General features: G+C 38.8%; 1 protein-coding gene across 11 annotated transcripts in view; it reads right to left on the bottom strand.

The window, feature by feature from the left end:
• The window catches only part of Samd12 (sterile alpha motif domain containing 12), a 412,402-nt gene that overhangs the window by 167,031 nt on the left and 219,267 nt on the right, over nucleotides 1-26,104 (bottom strand). For 10 of the 11 annotated variants that reach the window (XM_074069099.1, XM_074069104.1, XM_074069098.1 and 7 more), the window contains one exon: nucleotides 14,890-15,030. In XM_074069099.1, coding sequence (XP_073925200.1) covers nucleotides 14,890-15,030 — 141 coding nt within the window. Of the gene's footprint in view, nucleotides 1-10,797; nucleotides 11,225-14,889; nucleotides 15,031-26,104 lie in introns of those variants that run through there. The other variant, XM_074069105.1, reaches the window with a different exon arrangement.

The following is a 26,104-nucleotide window of genomic DNA, read 5'->3' on the forward strand; positions in this document are numbered from 1 at the left end:
ATGTGTACACCCTTATGTCAGAAGCTGAGAATTGGCAGCCCCAAAGAGAAAAAGCTGTTGAGAAATTTCATAATCTACTATGTAAGGTACAAAAATCTTTAATCACATGAATGGTATATTTCTATTTCCGCTCAGAATAGCTACAGAAGTTCAATGCATCTCTGAAAATGGCTTTGATTCTGTCTCATGCAATCCATATAACATTGTCCTAATACAACTGCATTTCTAAAAGCCCATAAGATACTTGACCACCACAGAGACAATATTCTAGGGTTAAGACTTGTCCTGAAGAAAGAAACCAATGTCAAGTGTGGAAAACCCAAATATATGTTTTCAATTCAACATGACTCATTTGAGATTCTTCAAATCTAGAGTCAAACCACAGGTCAAGGTGACAAAAGCATGCAATTCCATGACTGTCCTCAATAGCCCAAATAACAGACACTAAAAATCTTGCTTCATCTAGAACACTGAATGAAAAGGGGTCATTGGTGAAGAATTTTGAAGTACGTGAGTTTTTCAGAAGTAGACAAGAAGCATTTGGAGTCTTCGGGATTTTTTAAAAGTTGCTCATCACAATGCAAAGAGTGACAAAAAAAGAAAAACTCTGAGCAATGATGAAGACAATTCCTGACAAAGGAAGTCCAAGTTAGAAAAATAAGACATGGCTACATCTTATAAATACAATTAGGAGCACAAGAATAGGCATATTTGTTTTCTACCATGAAGAATACAACAGACAAGAATCAAGAGTCAATTCTAAGCTGGGTGCCAGTAGTTCATGCCTGTAATCCTAGCTACTCAGGAGGCAGAGATCAGGAGGATCATGGTTTGAAGCCAGTTCAGCAAATAGTTCACAAGATCCTATCTCAAAAAAACCCAATACAAAAAAGGGCTGGTAGAGTGGCTCAAGATGTAGGCCCTGAGTTCAAACCCCAGTATGGCAAAAAAATTAAAAAAAAAAAAAAGAAAGAAAAAAGCACCTTCTTGAATGAACTGGTCATAATGGACCACCAGAATGAAATAAGAGTGAATACAAGATAGAATATTCAAGTCACTGTTCTGAACTCTACTGATAAGCGACATAATTTTCATAATCCCTAAAAGATGGCTGCACTTAGACTTCTATATATAAAGCTCACACTAAGGAGAATTTCTTTGACAGCTTAAAGACTTGATAGAATTAGAAGCATTCTTCTCCACAAAATTTACGTAACAGAGCATGAAGATTTTGAAATGTGTCAGAGGAAAGCTTAAGGAAGTAGCTGTTTGAAGAAGTGTAGTCTTGGAGGAAATTGGGAAGGGACCTGTACTTAGCAGACCATAATCAAATGACACTGTATAAAGTAATAAAAGACCCATTTATAGAAGAAAAATATGCACAAAATGCTGTAAGACTGCTTATCCTGCATCTTTATCCACCATGAGTTGCTAAGTAATGAACTGGCTCCTAGGGAAAATGGTTCAATTTACAGTAACTGGAGAATGTCACTCAGGAGAACATTTAAGAATTGCAAATATTAAGCAAAACAATATGGGTGGGTGGCTTACAGATTGCCATTGCCATTACTGGTCAAGTCAATACAAAAATGTAACGAGGATCAGGTGCTGGTGGCTCATGCCTATAAACATTGCTACTTGGGAGGATGAGATTGGAAGGATCATGGTTCCAGACCAGCCTGACCAAAAAAGTTTGCAAGAGCCCATCTCAGTGGGAAAAAGTTGGGCATGGTGGTGTGTGCATGTCATCCTAGTGATGGTGGGAAGCATAAAATAGAAGAACTGTGGACCAGGCCAGCCTGGGCAAAAAGCAAGACCCTGTCTCCAAAATAATCAGAGCACAAAGAGGTGGAGCTGTGACTCAACCAGTAGAACACCTGTCTAGTGAGTGTACAGTCTGAAGTTCAAATCCCAGTATGTCCAAGGTGGGTGGGAGAGAGAAAGAACAAAAAGAAAAAAATCACAAGAGAACAAAGGAGACTCAAAAAAAAAAAAAAAGAAGAAAAAATAGTTTCTGGATGATGATGCTCATGGTGAAAGATGATCCAAAATAGCTTTGTAGCTACACTTAGTTTCTTATTACAAATCTATATAAAATTTGAAACACTCTATAAAGGAGATTAAATAGAAAATGAAATAGAGCTAGAAAATGAGAGAAGAGTACAACCATTAAGTTTAAATTGAGAAGATTCCTTTCTGTTGGGTGCTATGTTAGAAGATAGGAATGCAAAGAAAAACCCAAATACCACAGAGTTGCTCACAAATCTGCAGGAAGACAGAGAAATACCACACCATCAGACCTCCATAAAGTCTCTTCCTTCTGCCTCATGCCAGTCTTTGTGTACTGCTTAACCTTTTATCTTCAAGAACTAGTTCGTGTATTATAACTGATGAGTATTCCTTATTCCATCTATTCCCAGGTGCAGCTAAGTTCCATTTCTGTGCCATCATTACACATCTTACTGTTATATAATGGTCTATACCACTCTGTCCTCATTGCTAGATTAGGTCTCCTTTTCATTCACAGTACCTATTATAGGGCCTGGAGCTCAGGGATGGAAGAACAAATGTACACTGTGTATGAACAATATAGAAGGGGAGTGCTTGATTCTGCCTGAGAAGAGGTAAGGCTTCTCTAAACAGGGACATAAAGCTAGGTCTTTCATGAGCTTTATTATACCATAATCATAGCAACTCTGTGAAATGGATTTGATCCCTGTTTTTACAACTCAGGTATCTTCATAATACCTGGCAAGCAACTTGTCCAAAGTTGATGTATCTATGAATGTGTAGAATAGCTTTCTATTGGATGCTAACCAGTTTAGATTTTATTCTGTAGGTAATTGGGAGCCACCAAATGTTTAAAGCACAGAAATACCATCAGCAGGACTATGTTTAAATGAACTATAGCAATAAAGGTTGGAAGTTAATTGAAGGACAGTTGAAGGAGTAGGGCAGACAATAAAGATCAAATGATAACTGGTAGCTTATGTTTATGGCCTAGGAAGGAGGTAAAGTGGGATGAATTAACACTGTAACAAGAGTGGTGACAAGTCAAGGAGAGGTTGGAAATCTATTTCATAAGGAGAACCAGAGGATTTGTTTACTGATTACCCATGAGTTGTGAGGAAAAGGGAGTAATCAAGGCTGACTCTGAGCCTTTGATGTCATGTTATACAGTAATGCAAGGGGGAAGAGCAGATTAGAAAGATAGTAGAAAGACACTGGGGTTAAATTTGAGATGTCAGTAGGGTTTCACATTTTCAAGGGATAGTAAAATAAAGATATGAGGCTTCAGGAGGTCTCAGATGTAAATCTGAGGGTTGCCATGAAGTAAGTGATGGCTAATGTATGAATGGGGTGATGTTCTTCAGAGAGCATGCTAAGTGAGAAGAACTAAGGAGCCATCTTCAGGAGGCATGGACATTAGGGAGGTGGTATGGGAAGGTGGTGTGCCACAAGCCTGAGGAGGAGCCATTGGAACAAGGTGAGAACAAGAAGTCATTACAATGTACATGAAGATAGGTGAGCTCCAGGGAGAAAGTCAGTGTTACCAGATAGTAAGTAGAAGAACTGGGCATGAAGAGAATTGAAATGTGAACATCAGGTTTGTAACATCAGTGTCACAACTAAAGAAAAGACATGGAAGACTTTGAAAATTCAAATAGTGCAATTTGAGAGATTCAGAGAAAAAAGCCATCGGACACACTTCACATATGCATAAAAGGGAATCAGATGTTCAATTGTTTGTACAAGGAGTAGGATACATTACTAAATTTCCTTCCTCAGAAGTCACAAAAGCAAGCATTTTCTAGTGACAATTGGTGAAAGCCATATTATATTGGCTGGTACATGGATGCTGAGAAGGTTTTTATTGAATAAATGAGTTAAGAGTAAACATGTTTGGCCTTGAGCTACTGTGAGATGGTTTACAAGACACACACAAGGAAATCGTGGCCTTTTAAGATAGCAGCAGCTCTATGAAGTGCTACACAGGACTTCTACAAAGATGCAGTTGATTTTTCAGCAATCTTTCCATATGTGCATATGTATTATGGCCAGTCTCTCATCCTGTTATCCTGCTTTTATAATCTTAACACTGACCTGGCAGTTTCTTATGAGGTAAAACACGTATTTATGACACAAATCAGCAATTTCTCTTGTAGATACCCAACCAAATGAAAACCAATGTTTATACGGAAATCTTTACATGAGTGCTTACAGTGGCTTCATTAGTGATCTACAAAAGTGAAGACAACCCAAATGTCCTCAACTGGGAGGACAATTTGGTAAACAAATTGTGGTCATACATCCAATGGCATGCTCAGCAGTTAAAGTGAATGGAACAATGACACACCGGATCATTTTGGTTAAGTAAAAAAGCCAAACCATACAATTTCATTCATATCACATTCTGGGAAAGGCAAAAGTGTTAGGATAGAAAATATCAGGATTACAGAGACTGGTGATATTAAGAGATGCTGATGTCAACAGGCAGGGTTATATTTTTTTTGGAGCGATGGGACTTTTCTTTCGTATCTTGACAGAAGTGGTTACACAACTGTGTGTATTTGTCAGCACATGCAGAAACGTACACTAAACATGGTGAATTTTACTATATATGTAAATTATAACAATAAGAGAGAACAATACTGGAGTGGGAATTAGAACTGGATTCTAATTTCAGTTATCTACTAACTAGCTGAGTAACCATGGGGAATCCTCTAATCCTGTTTGAGCTTTGATGCTCAAATCTGTAAAATGAGATTTGACAATTTCTCAAAAGTCCATTGCTCTGTTCTACAAAGACTTCCTTTTAATCAAGGTGGGGGACCATATGGCTTATTTAGCTCAGATGGGTTACTTCAGTTGCTGAAGGATCACTGCAGAGGTGACTAGACTAAAATACCCTGTCTGTACATACAGTTCTGAAAAGTCTTGGATTAGAATGTAGTGTTTCTAATTTTTGTTCTTCCAGAAGATGGGACCTTGGGAAAGTCCATCTGGTTGTTCAATTCCCAACAAAATTTTGACACACATCAAAATTTCCCTTGGGAAACATTAGTGTTTAATGAGCCAAATCTTTTTTTTTTTTTTTTCCCCATTTCCTAGTTATAAAGGCATTTGAAGATGGCAGCATTTACTACCCTATCTACCTTATCTTCCAGTTGGGCCACTGCTTTCTACTGTCTGAATTTACCCAAACCTCACAGTTGCTGATATGTTTTAAACACAATACATGTATTTGTAGCTAAAAGAGTCACTGAGAGGGATGTCCCACTGTCACATCCCTGAGGTTGAGGGAAACATTTATAACTCAAAAGGGAAAATACCAAGAATAAAGACAACAATTGGATGATGACATCAAAAGTTTGCTTTGTTGGCTTTGTAAATGATGGGTTCACAAACTATGGTTTTTTTTTTTTTTTTCATCATGGTAAAAGCGTGTAATGTTAAATCTACCATCATACCCACTTTTTTTTCATTATTTGAAGTTTACATTTTATTTTTTTCCTTTATTCATAGGTGCATGCATTGTTTGGGTCTTTTCTCACCCCTGCTCCCCACTCTCTCCCTCTCCCCCCACCCCCTTGCTTCCAGGCAGAACCTGTTCTGCCCTTTTCTCCAATTTTGTTGAAGAGTAGACATGAGGAATAATAAGAAAGACAGAGCATTTTTGCTAATTGACATAAGGATAGCTATACAGAGAAATTCCTAACATTGCTTCCATGCACAAATGTATTACAACCCAAATTGATTCATGTCTACCTGACCTCTTCACTGCTTCCTGGTCACCTTCCCATACTAACCTCTGTCATTTTAAGGTTACCGTATTAGCTCCTCTGCAATGAGGACATCAAATACTTTCATGTTTTGGGATTCCTACCTATCCCCATTCCTCCCATATGTGCTTTCCCCTTAGCGTGTGACCCAAGTCCAACAACATTACTGCATTTGCCCTACATCTAAAGTCTGTATATGAGGGAGAACATACGATTTTTGGTCTTCTGGGCCTGGCTAGCCTTGCTCAAGATGATGTTCTCCAGTTCCATCCATTTACTTGTGAATGGTAAGATTTTATTCTTCTTTATGGCTGAGTAAAATTCCATTGTTTATAAATACCACATTTTCTTAATCCATTTGTCACTAATGGGGCATCGTGGCTGTTTCCATAACTTGGCTATTGTGAATAGTGCTGCAACAAACATGGGTGTGCATGTGCCTCTGGAGTAACCTGTGTCACAGTCTTTTGGGTATATCCCCAAGAGTAGTATTACTGGATCAAATGGTAGATCAATGTCTAGCTTTTTAAGTAGCCTCTAAATTTTTTCCAGAGTGGTTGTACTAGTTTACATTCCCACCAGCAGTGTAAGAGGGTTTCTTTTTCCCCACATCCTCACCAACACTTGTTGTTAATGATGGCTATTTTAACAGGGGTGAGGTGGAATCTTAGTGTGGTTTTGATTTGCATTTCCTTTATTGCTAGAGATGGTGAGCATTTTTTCATGTGCTTTTTGGCCATTTGAATTTCTTCTTTTGAGAAAGTTCTGTTTAGTTCACTTGCCCATTTCTTTATTGATTCATTGATTTTGGGGAGAGTTTAGTTTTTTGAGCTCCCTGTATGTTCTGGTTATCAGTCCCTTGTCTGATGTGTAGCTGGCAAATATTTTCTCCCACTCTGTGGGTAGTCTCTTCAGTTTAGAGACCATTTCTTTTGTTGTGCAGAAGCTTTTTAATTTTATAAAATCCCATTTGTCCATCCTTTCTCTTAGTTGCTGAGCTGCTGGGGTTCTATTGAGGAAGTCCTTATCTATACCTATTGCTCCCAGAGTATTCCCTACTCTTTCCTGTACTAACTTCAGAGTTTCGGGTCTGATGTTAAGGTCTTTAATCCAATTTGAGTTGATATTAGTACAGGATGATAAACATGGATCTAGTTTCAGTTTTCTGCAGGCAGATAACCACTTTCCCCAGCAACATTTGATGAAGAGGCTGTCTTTCCTCCATTGTATGTTTTTGGTGCCTTTGTCAAAAATAAGGTGGCCATAGCTGTGTGGATTCATATACAGGTCCTCTATTCTGTTCTACTGGTCTTCATGTCTGTTTCTGTGCCAGTATCATGCTGTTTTTATTGCTATTGCTTTGTAATATTGTTTGAAGTTAGGTATTGTGATACCTCCAGCGTTGCTCTTTTTGCTGAGTATTGCCTTGGCTATTTGCGGTCTCTTGTGTTTCCAAATGAACTTTAGCATACCCACTTTTTAATTGTCCAGTTCAGTACTGATAAATACAGTAAATTGTGCAATAGATTTCAATATTGTTTTTACCTTATAAAATTGAAACTCTATACTTACAAACACTAATTCTTCCTCACCCCTAGTCTTGGCAGCTAATATTTTGTTTTCTGTTTCTATGATTTTGACCACTTTCAGATACTTTGTATGAGTGGAATCTTATACTGTCTTTTTGTGATTAGTTGGCTTATTTCATTTAGTATAATGTGTTGAGGTTCATCCACGTGGTGGCATGTGACTGGCATTTCCTCTTTTTAAATGCTGAACAATATTCCATTGTATCTATGTATAATTCATTTATTCCTCTCTGCTTACAGACATTAGGTTGCTCCCATCTGTTGGTTATTTTGAATAATGCTGTCATGAATATGGGTACACAAATATTTCTTCAAGATTCTGCTTCAAATTCTTTTGGATATATATCCATAAGTAGGATTGCTGGATTACATGGTAATTCTATTTAATTTTCTCAGGAATCTCAACATTGTTTTCTATGATGGCTATACAATGTTTTACATTTCTACTAACAGCACACAGGGTTCCAATTTTTCTATGTTCTTACCAACACTTGTTAGTTTCTTTTCTTTTGATCATGTCTATTGTAATGGGTGTGTGAAGTGGTATCTCATTGTGGTTTTAATTTGCATTTCTCTAAAGATTAGTGATGAACATCTTTTCATGTGTTTCTTGGCCATTTGTTTACTTTCTTCAAAGAAATATCGATTTGAATCCTTTGCTCATTTTTTAAATTCACTTTTTTGTTATTACTCCTGAGTTGTAGAAGTTCCTTATTAACTACTTAACAGATGTGTTATTGAAAAACATTTTCTCCCAATCCATAGATTGCCTTTACACTCTGTTAAGTGTTTCCTTTTATGTGTACCAGCAATTATTTTTATAAAGATTTTTTTGGAACATAGCTCTGCCCAAACTCAAGTACTGTCTGTGGTTGCTATTATGCAGCAACCACATGGCCTGCAATCTTAAAATACTATGTGGCCCTTAAAAAAAGAGTCGATCCCTGGAATAGTTCATATGCTGTGTACTATGGTATATGATTTCCACACAAAATCTCATTCAATCATCATTCTTAGATGGAAATTACTGCTCCATTTGACAGAACAGAGGCAGGTAAGTCTAACAGATAAAAGCTCACAGTGGGTTAGACCTGTGCTACACTTTTTACCAACTGTCTGATTGTGGGTATGTTGCTAACAAACAGTACTGGCCATGGTACAGAAAAGGTCAGGAGTTGTGTGACAATTGGTATATCCTTTATAGATAGTAAATATTTAATACTAACTATATGAAAAACATCCTAGAAATAAGATCTATATTAAGAATACCCCTTGCATTCTAGTTACAGATTAATGAGGATTACAACATAATCTGCGTCACCACTGTGTGTTACAGAGAAGAACTTTCCCCAAGTATCGCACTGTCAAGTAGAAGGAAAGTATAATAATGGTGTTCCAACTCTATGCTGTGTCTCCCAAGAGGTAACGAGAGGTATCTTGACCCAGCTGAGTTCCTAACAGGAATATGCAATCAAGCGAGATTGCCAGATTGAAATCCTGGTTGTTCTATGGACAGGACGTGGAAGACCAAGAAGCTCTTAGAGGAAAAGTCTCCGTACAAGTGCCAAAGGGAGGGCATGACAGCCAGGCAGGACACTGGTTAAGTTTTGTATAGAAATCATATACTCTAGTTCACAGCATATGATCTATTCCAGAGATTTACCAATCTATTGTGAGGGCCAAATGGTATTTTAAGGGCAGATAATACTTTGCAGGCCATACGGTGTCTTTTGTACCTACTCTGCTGTGCAATGCAAACACAGACAATATGAAATCAGTTGGGCATAGCTATGTTTCAATAAAACTTTATTTACAAAAAAATAATTGGTGGTACACATAAAGGGAAACACTCAAATAGAGTGAAAAGGCAATCTATGAACTGGGAGAAAATATTTTTAAATCGTATCTCTTTAAGGAGTTAATGGCTCTTTAAGGGGTTAATGTCATCAAAAAGGAGTGGACAAGACCAAAAAAAAAAAAAAAAAGAAGGAGAGCAAAGAACTGTTTCCCTGTGTCTGTGTGTCAGGTAACTCACAGTGGGAGCCAGAGCTCTCCCAGTCCACTTGTGACCATCTTAGCCATAATCATGGGCTCCTAGACAACTGTGTGGAAACACTGGAGTAAATCAAAACCTTAAGATGATTTTAAAGCAGCAGTTGAACACTGGAAAGGTAGGCTTAACTAGCTATCATATTATTTCCCCCAGAATCACTACAGAATGAGTTTTCAGATGCATGAATCTAATTTGGAGGTCTGATTATAAACTGATGCAACTGATTTGGTGTGTGTGTGAGAGAGAGAGAAAGTGTGTGCACATGTTTCATTTCTACATCTAAAAGAATGTTGTTTCCTTGAGAGAAAATCTTTAGAGTGCACTCAGTTGTTTCACTTAGGAATTGATTTTTAACTTTGTGGCAGGTTCTTTCAAATATCTTCAGTAGAGGCAAGATTTCAAACTTAGAGGATAGAGGGTTTTTAAATTTTTTTTGAAATGGAAACAAAGAAAGCTCTAGATCTTGTAAATAAGGTAATGAAGCATGGTGAAACACTGTGGGTCAAAAATAAAACTTACAAAGGAAAAAAAATCCTATTAAAGTGAGCAAAGGATACGATGAGACATTTTTTCTAAAGATATGCAAATGACCTACAATCCCTATGCAGAATACTCAACAATATTAGCCATCAGGGAATTGCAAAGCAAAACCACAATGAGACATCACTTTGCATGTACTAGACTGGCTTAATGACAGAAAAGAACAAATGGTGTTGAGGATGTGGAGAAACTGGGACTCTCAAACACTACTGGTGAGAATGTAAAATGGTGAAGCCATTCTGGGTTTGGTTATACATGGAGCTGCCTACCTCATATACCCGCCATTCTGCTCCTAGTTATACCCAATAGCATCAGAATGTGTTCCCACAAAAACTTGCACATGAATATTCAAAGCAGCATTAATAGCAATAAAAATTTCAAAGTAATCTAAATTTCTATCAACTGATGAATAAGTAAAATAGGGTGTACTCATACAATGGAATACCATTCAGCAATAAAAAGAAATTCAATATTGACTTGCTTACATCATGGGTGAACCTTAAAAACATTATCCCAGGTGAAAGTTAATCATAAAAGACAGTATATTATATACTTCATTCATGAGAAATGTCCAGAATAGACAAATAGGCAGAAAGTAGATTAGTTCTTTCTGAGCTGGTGGTGTAGGATGCTGGGAAAAAATAGGGAGTGATTGTTAATGAGTTTAGGGTTTATTTACAGTTGATGAAAATGTTTCTAAATTCACCAGGGTACTAGCTGTGCAACTCTGTGAATATACTTAAAATATCATTAGATTGTACACTTTAAGATGTAAGTGGTGAACTGTATGTTATGTGAATATATCTAAATAAAGATGCTAAAATAAGGCTCGTTACAAATCTATGAATTTAATTATGAGACTTCAACTGACAGTGCAGAATATTCTGTACTTACTGTCACTTTTCACTCAGTGACTCATATATTTTAGCACCTTTAATTCTTACCACATCCCCATAGGTTGGACAGATTTACTGATCTCAATTTTAGAGATAACTGGAGCACAGAGAGATTAAGCAATTTCCCTGAAGTAACATAGCAATAAGGGTTATGGCAAGATTTAAAATCTAAGCCAATATGATGCTAAAATTCATTCTTTCTATTTGTTGATTTGTAAACATTTTCTTGTTTTAAATAGTTAATACATTCATATATTTAAAATACAAAGCAACAGAAAAGATATACATTCTTTCTTCAACAACCTTCTTCCCTGTCCCATGGGTGCAGTTTGTATTGTCTTCTTGTGCATCAGTCAGCATTTCCTTGTGTAAACAAAGCACACACACACACACACACACACACACACACACACATATAATTATTATTTCTTCCTCTTTGGTAAACGTATACTATATATATTGCTGTATACCTTGTTTTGTTTTTCATTTCTTATGTCATTGCATCCCAGAAATCCTTCCATATTAGTTAGCATTCTTCCTTTTCTTTTATTTTTCTTGAGACAAGGATGGCCTTCAACTTGCAATCCTTTTACCTCTGCCTCCCAAGCACTGGGATTATAGGCATCAGCTACCATGCTCAGACCATATTAAAATTCTTCACTAGCTTCAGAGAACCCCACTGTGTCGTAGATGGACCAAAACTGAAATAGCTATTTCCCTAAAGTTGACCACCTAAGTTCTTCCCAAGAACATATACTTTGAAACTTTCCAAAGGCAAGAAGAAAACTACCAAGAAATTCTATCATTTTTTTAGATGAATCCCTTTCCTCAAAAGTGGACTAATTGAAGGTGAGAACTTTTTTTTTTTTTTGGCAGTACTGTGGGTGTGAACTTAGGGCTCATGCTTGCTAGGCAGCCAGTCCTTTTTAAAACCTTAGTTATTTTTCAGGTAGGACACTGCATTTTTGCCCAGATGGCCCATACCTCTTGTGTAGCTGGGATTACAGGAATGAACAACTATACCCAGCTTGTTTATCTACATCAGCTTTCAATAACTTTTTGCCCAGGCTGGCCACACCATGCCTGACTGAGAACACTTTTGAATGTGTTAGCTGATTTAAAAGAAACAAGCATTAAATACCAATGCAATGAATTGAATATTGTGTCCCCCCCCCCACCCCGCCAACCTCATATTTTGGAACTCTAACTCCCAAGCTGATGGTATCAGGAGATGGTGCCTGCATTAGGGAATAAGGAGAGCAGCACAGGACCCCCATGAATGGATTGGGACCCAGAAGATTCCTTATTGCCTCTGCCCTGTGGAGACAGGATGGGAAGAAGGCCCTGTCGGATGTAGGCCTATGAGAGTGGCCTCCATTAGAGACTGAATCCTCCATGTCTTGATCTTGGACTTCCTGGCCTCTAGAAGCTTGAGAAATAAATTCTTGTTTATAACCTACCCAGCACGTGGTATTATATTGTAGCAGTCTGAATAGACTAGACAATGAACACCAACCAAAAAAACTGCTTCCCACCAGAGTAGGGCCCCATGTGATACTTAGAAATATGTTTCATTTTTATAAACTGCACACAAATCACCTTCTTTAGGAGAGACGCCCAGGGACTTCCAAAGCTAAGCAGCATTCTGAAATCGTACTTATTCAGCACATTGTTTCTGCTGATTATATCTGTAGCTATGAAAAATCAAATATTCAATATTGAATCACAGCTCACCCCTATAGTGACTTTCCATATGATTGATATATATGTTAAGTCAATCAGTTCCCTTGAGTGGCTGGAACTCCAATCTTATAACAAGACTAAATGCAAATATTTCAAGGCTTCCCTAGTTATCTTTAGAATTTCTGTTATCAGTGTTAAAAGCAACTTTTCAATTTTGTCTCTTCCTTTTTTTTTTAAGAAACTATCACTGGATTTTCTAAAAGATGCCTGACATAAATGAGTTTGTGCATTGACAGGTGAAGGACAAGCCATAAGAATAATATGAGTTCAGGCAAAATACCCAAGAGCTAGAGAACAGTGATGTCTTCTAAAGGGGCTGAGATGAAAGAATGCAAAATGTACAGCTTCTCAAAGCTAAAGGGAATGCCAAAGCTGAATAGGAAAGGCTGAGGTTAGAACTACCTTCCCAGAACACAAACATGCTTAATAGGCTTGAGTACTATCTCAGGAAAAATCCTACCTATTATGCATCTGGGGAAATGAAGGCTGTAGAAAATGATTTTGTACAACACACACACTGCCGGCTGACTAGAGAGGAGGGAAGGGGTCAAAGCCACACTTCAGGAGCTTCAGTTTCATTCTGTACATAATCAGAGGAGGAAAACAAATAACTGAGGAACACAGAAACTATACAGAACCTGGGCTGAACCAGAACTAGGTAGAACCATGCTGTGGTGAAAGCTCAACAAAGAACATGCATTTTCTGATTATAATATGTAATATGGATTTGGACAACATGGAAAAACATAGAGAAAACAATTAAACTCAACTACAATCCTACCGCCCAGAGAGAACCATTATCAAAATATTGGCATATTCACTTACACTGCTTTCCATTTTACATGTAAGAATATATACATACTTTCAAAACTGGGCTAATAATAAGTAAAATTTTAGATATGGCTTTCCTTTGTTTCTTGAGTCATTTTTCATGTTCTGCATTCTTTGAGGATGTAATTTTAATGAGTGTAATAGATTTCATCTTAGGAAGTTAAGCAGAATTATTACAGAGTTTTTCTAATTTTTTCCATTTTATAAATAGCATGGTGGTGCAATATTTTTGTCAAAAATCTTCTTATCTCTGTGTCCTTTTTAAAAGAAACTTCAAAGTATGTAAGTATGTCACATTCAAATTTAAACACTCAGTATACCATCACCTATAAACTCACCACCGTATATCTCTGGCAACGAAAGTCAGATAATGCATATCAAATAAACACTATTCTCGTATCATGCCCAGTCTATATTTATCCTCCTGTAGCAATCATCTTTCAGGCAGGACGTTATTTCCTCTAGGCAAATGGACTATTACTGTGTTAATCTAAATGCAATAACATGAAACTTGGCTGACCCAGATTTTTCCAATATCAGTATGCATGCAATTACAATATTCTGCAGATTGAAAAGTACCCAAAGCTCTTAAAAACACCTATCATCCTTTCATTTATAATATATACAATGTACATTAAAGGGAAAAACATCAAGGTTACAATCATTGGAGGTTTATAGCAAATTTTATGTAAATACACAAGTTACATATCATGTGACTTACGATTTTCCTCAAATTTTAGTTTTTCTGTTGGTTCATAACTATAAGGATCTTACATGCTCTTAGAATATTAAAGTTATTAATGATTCTTGTTAAGAATTATGTGGTCTTAATAGTCCATATTAAATTCTCTATAGTCTATATTTTAAAATTGTTTTATTTTCAAGAGGCTAAAATAGGGTTCTCACAATCTCTGAGGTATGGGTGCACAAATTCATTTAAATAAAGCACACATTTAAAATATTTGCCTTCTACTACCCAATGAAAAGGAAAGTAAAACAAAACACACACACACACACACAATCACACCTATATCACTCAAATTCCAAGACCCTCTTAGAGTTGGTGGTTTGATGAAGACAACAGGGCTACACTGTACAGTTGTGCAAGCGGCACACGGAGCCACTATAGGGAGCGCGGCCAAACACTGATTTATGTGACTTGTACTCTCTAGAGTTGTGCAGTACATAATCTATATATCTATAGGTGATAATCTTGAAGTTAGCACTGATAAATCCATTTTGCTCATCCAATAGTTATTTATTCATGTTTTCCTTTGATGAGCTTTGAAAAGAAATGCTTTGTCTTTAAATCTACATATTTTCTTTTTTGTAAATGAAGAAAATTCTGCAAGGAAACAAGAAGGAACTCTCCCTGACTCTCCTTTGTCATGGTGACAGGGCTTTCTGTCTTTCCATCTCCCCCTCTACCCACTCACTGGCCAGCAGCAGGATACCTTGTGTGAGTAGCTGCAGGTTTCTGACCTCTTCTCGCACCTTAAGCTGGAGCACCTGTTGCAGGATGTGCTGTCTGAGGTTCTCCTGGGCAATCCCCATGCGCTCCAGCTTCTTATCAGTGAGTCTCAACAGGGCTCGCCCTGCAGGGGTTTAAGAAATGAAAAGCAAAACAAATTAGCGATTTTGGAGAGTGACTTCCACCTTGGTCTGGGCTAACCCTGCATAACAGAAGTTTCCAACTAAGCATAAAGGTTTCAGAACCCAGGGTCTCTCCTTGTCTTTGCTGACAGGGATTGAAAATTGGGATGAAGAAACTCCACACATGTGAAACAGAGCACTGATTTTATGTAATATTGGTGATCCTCAACTAACCCATACATGGAGGTGGATAAAATAGCAAACTTTGCAACCTGGATATTTGGGCCACACATTGCAGGTTTCCATAGAAACAATGCTCTTCATCATGGTTCCCAGGCTTGCCACTGGAGCCAGGTCACCCATATCCAGCTGCAGAAGGAGATGCTCTATGGTCAACTTGGGAAGCAGACCAGGATATGAGCACAACTCTGTCTAGTTTGAATCCATAGCTGTCCAACACTCTGGCTGTACCTCTGGCATGGGGCTGGTGTTTGTCTCTAGCTGGTGAGAGCTCTTTCTTAATCCTAACCACTGACTAAGGGAATGGTCCAGCAGGGCTGAGAGTGAGAGGAGTCTATCTCAAGAGAGCCAAACATGGCACCTGGAAGGCACCTTGGGTGTGAATGCCTAAAGTGCCACATACTTGGGTCCTCAGAAACTCTGCATGTCTTCCTTTCAACCCCTTTCTTACCTCAAGATCTGCATGCGATCTTTTCTATGATTTCTACCAAATACCCAAATTCTCCCCCACTCTGTGTCTGCCATGGAATAAGCTTACTTTCATTCTGAGGGTTTACTATAAGGAATAAAGACAATGATTACCATCCTCTCCTCTCCTCTCCTCCCCTCCTCCCTGTCTCTTTCTCCCTATCCTCAGTCATTACTCCTGCAGCTATTTTCTCATTTACATGGATGAGAAGAGACAGTTGACTATCTCTAATCAATGGTAAGTCTGTGGTTATATTATACACACTTCAAAAACTTCCTACCTCTTTCTAGAAAAAGCAACCAAATAACCAGAAGTTAATGGGCATTTCCCCAAAGGACTAAGAAAACTTGTGAGTGCAGCCTATGAATACAGAGATGGGCAAGTGCATAGAATCACCTAGGGGCACTCTGCTATTTATGGTTTTCATTTCTTGCCCTTGACCCTTTGCAAAGGGAACTGGTCAGGATAAGTTAGGTTATATGTTTCAGTAATTAACAACCTTAAAATATCAATGGTTACAACAAAGTTTACTTCAGACTTATTCTGCATGTTGACTGTAAGTCCTTTCACCATGAACATGGCTGATGGTTAAGCAAGAAGGAGGAGTGGTGTTAGAAGATTTCATTCCATCAGTGAAATGCTCAGCCTGGAGTCATTCATTGGCCAGAAATAACCATATGAACCTTCCCACTCATCTAAGAGCCACACACTATACTTCTATCATGTGTCCAGAAGTGAGGGTATAGTAGGGGAGGACAGGAATATTGGATGGGAAGCATCAACATCATGGCCCTAGACCAGTGCCTCGCAAGGAAGTGAGTTCAGGGATGTGTGCACTGTGGATGGTGCTCTGTGGCTTCAGTGGAATCTGCAAATGGAAGAGGAACCTTCGGGGATGTAGCACAGGCTTGGCACGCCAGCAGATCATGGCAGCCATGAGAGAGGAAGGAAAGGATGAATACAGATCCAAGTAGTTCTCATTGTCCTCTGGGATAGACAAGTTAATGGGCTCTAAGATTCTACAGTCTAATCTGTGAGTTTGTTGCCTTACATGACAAATGGGAGTTTGCGATGTAGTTAAGGATTTTTTTTTTTTTTTTGAGGTACTGGGATTGAACCCAGGTCCTCCTGCTCTACCATTTGAGCCACATTCCCAAACCTTTTGTTTGTATTTTGAATTTGAAATGGGTCTTAATAACTTTGCCCAGGCTGGTCTTGTATTCACCATCCTCCTACCTCAGCCTGTTGAGAAACTGGGATTATAGGCATACTCCCACTGCACTCAGTTTAAGGTAAGGATCTTGAGATGGGAGGTTAAAGGTGGGTCCATCTAACCGAATCACACAGGTCCTTGTAAGTGCAAGTGGGAAACAGGAGAGAAGATGTGACAATGCAAGCAGAAGTTAGAGTGATGTGGCTTAGAACCACTTTACTCTTGGAGCCAGGCAAGATAAGAGAATGGCTTTTCTGCCCCACCATCCAGGAATGCAGCTGTACCAACACCTTGCTTTCAGCTTCATGAGACCATTTTGAACTTCTGAGTTTCACAACTGTAACATAACCAATTTGTGTAATTTTAAGTCTCTAAGTTTTTTACAGTAGCAATTGGCCTTACGAATGGAATTTACATATTTTTGAGAAGTGACATGGTTTTAGATTTCCTTTCCTCTCTCAGTTTTGATGCAGTATCCACAATCAAAGGTAGAGAGCAGACAAGAAGAAGGAAAAGTGACCTGAGTTCCAAGCTTCCAGAACAGCCAGCTTTCCAGTATTCTGGCCACTGTTAGACCCTGTCCTGAAGTTTCATTCAGAAAACAAGAATGGGGCTTAGATATCATTTAAGTGCATAATAAGCCTCCAAATAACATAATTTTAGCTCTTTATACATCCATAAAAACATAAACACCTGATGTTCAAATGATCTAAATCCCTCCAACACCAAATGTAGCTTACTCTCCCTCCTTTTGGCTCCCAAAACTTTGGGCTATGGTCTCACAAGCTGTGATAATCATAGTGAGAACTGCTGGGTTGTTGGTCAGACACATGGCAGCTTCAGTCTTGAGAATCTGGGTTGTCTATTATAAGAGCACAGTGTTAGAAGGTCAGAGTGAGGGTTAATTCCCATGTACCCAGCTCAACTTTCCTTTATCTGAGCGCTTCCTTTAAACCACTGGTCCCAACCTTCCCACAAATACATCTGATTGGTCAAAGTAGCCCTACTAGAATATATGCCCACTCTGGGGATTAATTGCAGCAGCTTTGAATATATGAGTTACAAAGTTACATTAGTAATAAAAGTGTGCATTTTTGTGTAATACAAATCATATGTATGAACATATTATATATCAAATAGCTAGCTGTTCAACTTGTTTTGCCCAAATCTTGAGAATATAGATGTTTTCATTTCTGTTGGAGGAATGGAAATTAGTAAGTTAAAGAATATTTAAAACATGAGAATTTTCCCAATACTTTCAGTTGTGTTTTATCTTCCTTGATAGAAAAATAAAAGGCTTAGACTTAAGGAAGAAATATGAAGGATAACGTGCAGAGGGGAATTTCCTGAGAAAACATCTGGGAAAGATCAGAAATTGCACAATGGGAATCTTATGTACAAAGTCCACTGTCTTCTTGCATGGTTTCTATTGATATCCAAGTTGGTAGTTTTGGAAAATTATTATAATAATTAAATAATTTCCAGGAGCAAATGTCACATCAATCTCTTATTTCACCCTCCTGTTGACCACAAAATAAAAGAAAATTCAGATGAGGGTGGTGCTACTTTCCATGCAGGTATTGGGAAAAGATAAATAGTCAATCATCAATTATAACTTTTTTCAATTTATACTGTTAATTTTTGTTGCTTATTATAAAATACTCTTTTTTGTTCAATGAACATTGATTGAGCACTTACTGTGTCCATCACCTGGCATAATCATGATAACAAGGAAGGTGGCTACAGATATGTCTACAGTTACGTGACAAATGCTATGTAAGGACAAATATGGGAGCTCAGAACTGGGTGACCTCATCTAATTTGGGCATTGGGAAGCTGTCATAGGGCAATGGACATTTAAACTAGGACTTAAGGAGTAAGAGTCAAGCAAAAAGTAATGTAGAAAGCAAAGAGTTTTACAAGAGTTGAATAACAAGATAGATGAAGAGGGAGACTGCTATTGTAGACAGACAATGGAGGAGCACTTGTATCACATTCTCACAAGAGTGTCCTGGCCACCTTGTTTTGCAACTACCTGTTCATGTATAGAGAAAATCAGAAATGAAGAATCAACTCAAGGTCAAAAGGCAGCACAAACTGAGCTTCCTGACTTGCCAAACTGGTTGTAGGCCCTTCACTGACTCACAGACCCTTCGGGTTGGGAGAAGCTTGAAGGCCCTACGTCAATCTTACTCTTGTCATACTTCTTTCCTACATCAACTAGGTGCTAAGCATCATCCTCTACTTGCCACTATTCTGGGTGCTGGGGATAGGGTGTACTGAGTTTGCTGTTCAGTGAAGATGGAGATATGTAAATAGCCTGAGACCTGAGGTAGATATGGAGATAGAGGTGTGCCAGGCTGTAATATGTACTCTGAAGACAGTGCAGGATGGGGAGTGGCGCAGGCAAGGACCCTTGATGGTAAGAGGGGTCTGCCGTAGTCTGGCTGGTTAGGAAAGGCTTCTGTGAAGAGGTGACACTGGAATCAGAAGACAGGTAGAGGAACAGAAGTATCAAGGCAATTAGAGGAATGGCTGTGTCATCATGGCATTGCAGACAAGATAAGAAGATGACAGGGAACAGGCTCTGAGAGAAGGCAGGGGATAGATTATGCAGCAACTGATGGCCTTGGGGAGGAATGTGGATATTAATCTGCACGTGGACAGTTTTGGCAAGGGTAACTTGGACATGATATCTGTAATTGACGTAACCTTTCTGGTTCTGTCTTTCTGGAGAATGGATTGAGGGTAGAGAGGTAAGTGTAGGAACATGGAGGAGAGCGAGCAAACTACCATGGAAGCCTAAACAGGAAGTGATGTTGCCTTAGGACTTAGTTAGAGGGGATCTATTTTTATGGCTTTACAATGCCTAGAAGCAGAATATGAAGGAAAGGCAGCATTCAGAGATGATTCAGATTTTCAACATGATCCACCAATAGCTGATGGCCCCATTTCTAAGCATGAAACTGAATCACTTTTCTAGGAGAGGATGTACTGTAGGGAGGAAATCAGGGTTGTATTCCTGCTACATATATATATATATATATATATATATATATATATATATATATATATATATATATATATATATATATATTTATTTATTTATTTATTTTATTTTTTTTGTTTTGTTTTGTTTGTTTGTTTTTTTCCTTTCGAGAGTACCCCAGACCTGTAAATGAAAAGTATAAAATTAAACAAAGGAGGACAATTAAAATATCCTTCCTTCTTCCCCTTAATGCTCTTATTCTTTCAATAGGCTCCTTATGTCCCTAGCTCTGAATTGATGAGGGTAAGATGAGCAGAGGCATATGGTGGTAGAAATTGGGGAAATAAGACCCAAGCTCCACCAGATGCCTTCAATGCTAAAAACTGTCCCAGGATCTCTTGAGGAAGTCCAGGCCAGGGAATATTCAATGAGGATGTTCATCCAGAAGAAACAGGGATCTGGTGTTCTGGTAGCAATCTTGGAAAATCAGAGTTTTACTACATCTGAAGATTGAGCACATCCATGAAGATCCACTAGAATGCCAGCTTCATAGGGTAGGTGGGATGGTTAATTTTATAAGCCAACTTAACTGGGTCCTGAGGAACCTATATTAGTTACACATTATTCTGGTGTTTCTGGATGAGATTGAAATTTAAAATGGTAGACTAGGTAAGGCAGATTACCCTCTAGAATGGACAGTAACTTCTGGCCTTTGGCCTCTGCAGATTTTGGACTTGCCTGCTTCCATAACTGCATGAATCATTACTTTATAATCAATTAGCCTCTCTGTCTGTACATATACACAAACAAACACATACATGATATATACATCCTGTATCTCCTATTGGTTTTGCTTCTCTAGAGAATGATAATACAGATGAGCAGTGAGACAGGGTGAGGGATCATCAAATCATAGAATAATTTTTAGTTTCCTCTGGTTGCCATAGCAAACTACCATAAACATGGGGAGCCTAAAGCAAGAGAAATTTATTCATTATAGATCTGGAAGTCAGATCCACTGGGCTAAAATCAGGGTGTTGGCAGGGCTACATGCCCTCCAGAAGCTATAGGAAAAAATCCACTTTCAGTCTCTGCTGGCTGCTGGCAATCTTTTGATTGTGGCCACATCACCTTCACCTCTTGTGTGTGTATAATCTCTGTCTCACACTTACTGGGAAATTTGTGATTAGAGATAGGACCCAACTGAAAAATTCAGGATAATCTCCCCATGTGAAGATCCTCAAATTAGTATATCCACAAATAGCCTTTTGCTTTCTAAGGTAATGCAGGTTCTAAGCATTAGGATCCCCTATCTTTGTGTGGTTATTATTAAGTCTGCTACTTCTGGCTAACAGGAACCTTGGAGCCTTCTGAATGTGGCATGGGATTTGATGTGCTCCACATAGAGAAGTGAGGTCCAGAGAAAGTGACTTGAGTAAACCCGCACAGGAGATGAGACATGTGTCTCTAATCTTCGAGTCTAATATGGTCTCTGGTCTCTAGTCTAAAGCAGGTGTCTTCCAACCTCTGCTCAGACAATTGTTACAGACCCCCATCAAGGCTTTCCAAGATAAACGACTATGTTCTGCACGGTACAAATGGAAATGACAGGGTAGTCTGGAGGTGGGCAGTGTGGCTTCAGCTCTTACCCTACGGTGAAGTCTCAGGGCCAATCTAATTGTTGGGAGGTGCAAGATATTTTTCCTAGAAAACAAACTGAATTGCAAGGCCTCTTTTCTGCTAGAAATAGGTATCATGAGGTAGTTCCCCAAACAAATGGCCACTGTGTCCTGAATTAGCTCAAAACCTGCTCTTCCTGCTCTTAGGTAAAAGCCTGTGTCTTGCACTAAGCAGATGTACCTGGCTCTACCTTAGTTGAAGCTCAGTCAGAGTGACAGAACACCAGGCACTGAGCACACAACTGGCATCCCATAGCCAGAACCCATGTTCTCCAATAACATCATGAACCCAAAATCAGAATCTGGGCAACCAAAAAAACAAGGAGAAAGGCAAAAATCACAAAAGCACAGGGACACATGTTAAAGGTATAAATTAATGGTCAGGGAAGCACAATTTGAGTCTTAATTTCCTCACTCCTAAAATGTGGATGAAAATTACACTATGTCATGAATGACTGTGAGGATAAAATAATACATACATATGTACTTTACTACTTGGAACCATTATGATGCAATTTTATTACAGTTCCTTGGCTCACTGCCACTCCTTCATACTCCTCTTGTTCCTAATTGATAACAACAAATGTTTATTAAGCAATTACTATGTGGCAAACATGTCCTAAGAGCTTTACATGGATCATCTCATTTTTAACAATTCTTTCAAGGTACTATTATTATCTATGATGAAGAGCTTCACAGCTAACGGTCAAATACCTACTAAGTCACAGATCTGGGATACAAATACATGCAGAAATCATGCTGCTAATCATTTCCCTATACTGCCACTCAGAGAATTCTTCACAGGGCCTCATGCCCACCCCAATTCTTGCATAGGGAGCTTCATTCAGACAGGTGAGGCTGAGGGTCAGGGAATGATTGCCATCCCTGAGGACTGAAGGCAAGAAATGGGGACATGGGCATAGCATCACCATGCACAAGCATCAATAGTGGGTGGAGAGTGACAGGACTGAGGTGCCCTGGATGGCAGTCCCTGAACAGTCTCAATGACTCCTTTAACACAGACTGTCCACATATGTACCACAGACTGAACCTGTCCTATGAGGAATGGGAAAGACAAGTAAATAAGACAATTTCCCAGCCAGAGGCACAGGTACTGGTTCTTTGCAAGTCTCTACAAGAGGCAGCTAACAATTTTTGGGGGGACCTTGAACAAAAGACAAAACCAAGGAAGGAGAAAGGCATTTGAAGAACAGTAAACAGGCAAGGACAGGCTGTGAGAGCCAGAAAGTACATTTTAAGAACTCCAAGATATGAAGCCACACAACTATAACCAACTTGTCTTTGACAAAGGAGCTAAAAATATATGATGGAGAAATAGCAGCCTCTTCAACAAAAACTGCTGGGAAAACTGGTTAGCAGTCTGCAAAAAACTGAAACTAGATCCATGTATATCACCCTATACCAAGATTAACTCAAAATGGATCAAGGATATTAATATCAGACCCAAAACTCTTAAGTTGATACAGGAAAGAGTAGGAAATACTCTGGAGTTAGTAGGTATAGGCCAGAACTTTCTCAATGAAACCCCAGCAGCACAGCAACTAAGAGATAGCATAGATAAATGGGAACTCATAAAACTAAAAAGCTTCTGTTCATCAAAAGAAATGGTCTCTAAACTGAAGAGAACACCCACAGAGTGGGAGAAAATATTTGCCAGATACACATCAGACAAAGGACTGATAACCAGAATATATAGGGAACTTAAAAAACTAAATTCTCCCAAAACTAATGAACCAATAAAGAAATGGGCAAGTGAACTAAACAGAACTTTCTCAAAAGAAGAAATTTAAATGGCCAAAAAACACATGAAAAAATGCTCACCATCTCTAGCAATAAAGGAAACGCAAATTAAAACCACACTAAGATTCCACCTCACCCCTGTTAGAATAGCCATCATCAGCAACACCACCAACAACAGGTGTTGGAGAGGATGTGGGGAAAAAGGAACCCTTTTACACTGTTGGTGGGATGTAGACTAGTACAACCACTCTGGAAAAAAATTTGGAGGCTACTTAAAAAGCTAGACATCGATCTACCATTTGATCCAGCAATACCACTCTTGGGGATATACCCAAAAGACTGTGACACAGGTTACTCCAGAGGCACCTGCACACCCATGTTTATTGCGGCACTATTCACAACAGCCAAGTTATGGAAACAGCCAAGATGCCCCACCACTGACGAATGGATTAAGAAAATGTGGTATCTATACACAATGGAATTCTATGCAGCCATGAAGAAGAACGAAATGTTATCATTTGCTGGTAAATGGATGGAATTGGAGAACATCATTCTGAGTGAGGTTAGCCTGGCCCAAAAGACCAAAAATCGTATGTTCTCCCTCATATGCAGACATTAGATCAAGGGCAAACACAAGGGGATTGGACTATGAGCACATGATAAAAGCGAGAGCACACAAGGAAGGGGTGAGGATAGGTAAGACACCTAAAAAACTAGCTAGCATTTGTTGCCCTTAACGCAGAGAAACTAAAGCAGATACCTTAAAAGCAACTGAGGCCAATAGGAAAAGGGGACCAGGAACTAGAGAAAAGGTTAGATCAAAAAGAATTAACCTAGAAGGTAACACCTACGCACAGGAAATCAATGTGAGTCAATGCCCTGTATAGCTATCCTTATCTCAACCAGCAAAAACCCTTGTTCCTTCCTATTATTGCTTATACTCTCTCTACAACAAAATTAGAAATAAGGGCAAAATAGTTTCTGCTGGGTATTGAGGGGGTGGGGAGGAGAGGGAGGGGTGGAGTGGGTGGTAAGGGAGGGGGTGGGGTTAGGGGGGAGAAATGAACCAAGCCTTGTATTCACATATGAATAATAAAAAAAAAAAAAAAAAGAAAGAAAAAGAAAAAAAAAGAACTCCAAGGAGCTCTGCACTGTTGGGCACGAAGCATGTGGCAGGAAGGAGACCACAATGAGATCATGTGCCTCATAGGCCAGCCCTGCTCTCAGTCTGTCCCCTTTTCTCCCCCATCACAAAGGAGCACATATGAGATATAAAGAAAATGTTGGTAATAGTAACACACCCCACAACTAAGATCATGAACACTCTATTCTTGCCTTTGCTATCTCCCTGCCTGTTGCTAAAAAAACAACCTCTCTTTTGTCTTTTTTTTTTTTTTTTCTTGGTGGAAGTACTGGGGTTTGAACTCAGGGCCACACCCCCAGCCCTTTCTGCTTTTTAGTTATTTTTCAGATAGGGTCTTATGCTTTGTCCATTGGGGTCAGCCTCAGACCATGATTCTCCTACCTACCAATGCCTCCCACACAGTTGGGATTATAGGTATGTATCACCATATCCGGCCCTGGGTTTTAAATAATTTTAAAAAAAATCCTTGTAGTGCTTTCACTTCTTGAGTATTATACATTTTTCTTGCTTATTATGCTTACTTCCTACTACTGTGATAATGTAAGTTGCGTGAGTTTAGGGCTTCACAGATGTTGCCAATTGCCTAAGCAGGGCCTGACTCAATGTCAGCACTAAATAAATATTTGTTGAATTAACATTGAGTGTGTGACCCAGACAGAGTAAATACAAGTGCTTTACTGGAATTGTTCTGGTAGCTAAGGAGAAAGTTCTCTTTCTTTCTTGGACCTTGTCCCACAGTATAATATAATGCTAGACTTGCTGTTAGTGACGGTCTTTGCTACTGTAGAGAGAGAATTTGCTAGAGAATTAAGCCAACACAGAGAAATGGAAAGAAAGAGAAACGTGGGGTGAGAGGAGTGAGTTGGAGAAGGCAGGAGCAAGACAACATTATTTGATTTCCGGAACGTAGCTTGCCTAGGGTCAGACATTGTTTCTCAGGTACGTAAGCCAATCTATGGTGGAGGGAGGGACAGAGCTAGCTGAGTTCATATGAATCATCTGCACCTGAGAATCTTAAGTGACTAGTCCTAGCTCATGTGTCATTCTCAGGTGAGTCAATGAACTGTCACCCCCATCTCCATCTCAAGTAAAAGCCCATGTGGAATAAGTGAGTAAGAATGATATGAACCTACAGTAATTTGTTTTAAATTACCAGTAAATGTTGGTATTATTATTCCTTAGAAAATATTTGTAACACACTTTAAATTTCACTGTGTATTTCTATCTGCCCTAAGGGCCAGAGATTAGATGAACTACTGTGGACCAGACAGTATGTTTTTTCTCATAAAATGGGCAAGTTTAATTCATTTTTGCTATGCAAACACACAGTAAGCATATAGGCTGATAGTTAAGAATAACTAGAAATTCAGAAGTTTTATGAAATTTCCTCATTTAAAATTTGCCCATTTCCTCCCATGTTATAAGAGCCAAGCAAATCATGTATATGGGTTACATTTGGCTCACAAGTTGCTAGAATTTCAACATCTGACTTTTTGCTCTGTTTTCCCCATGTCCTTTTTGCTTTCAATGGAAAAGGATTTGGGTAGCCTTGTTCTCAGGGTGTCACTGATTGTTGGAATG

Source organism: Castor canadensis, chromosome 3, assembly GCF_047511655.1.
Source record: "Castor canadensis chromosome 3, mCasCan1.hap1v2, whole genome shotgun sequence".
Classification (NCBI taxonomy): Eukaryota; Metazoa; Chordata; class Mammalia; order Rodentia; family Castoridae; genus Castor; species Castor canadensis.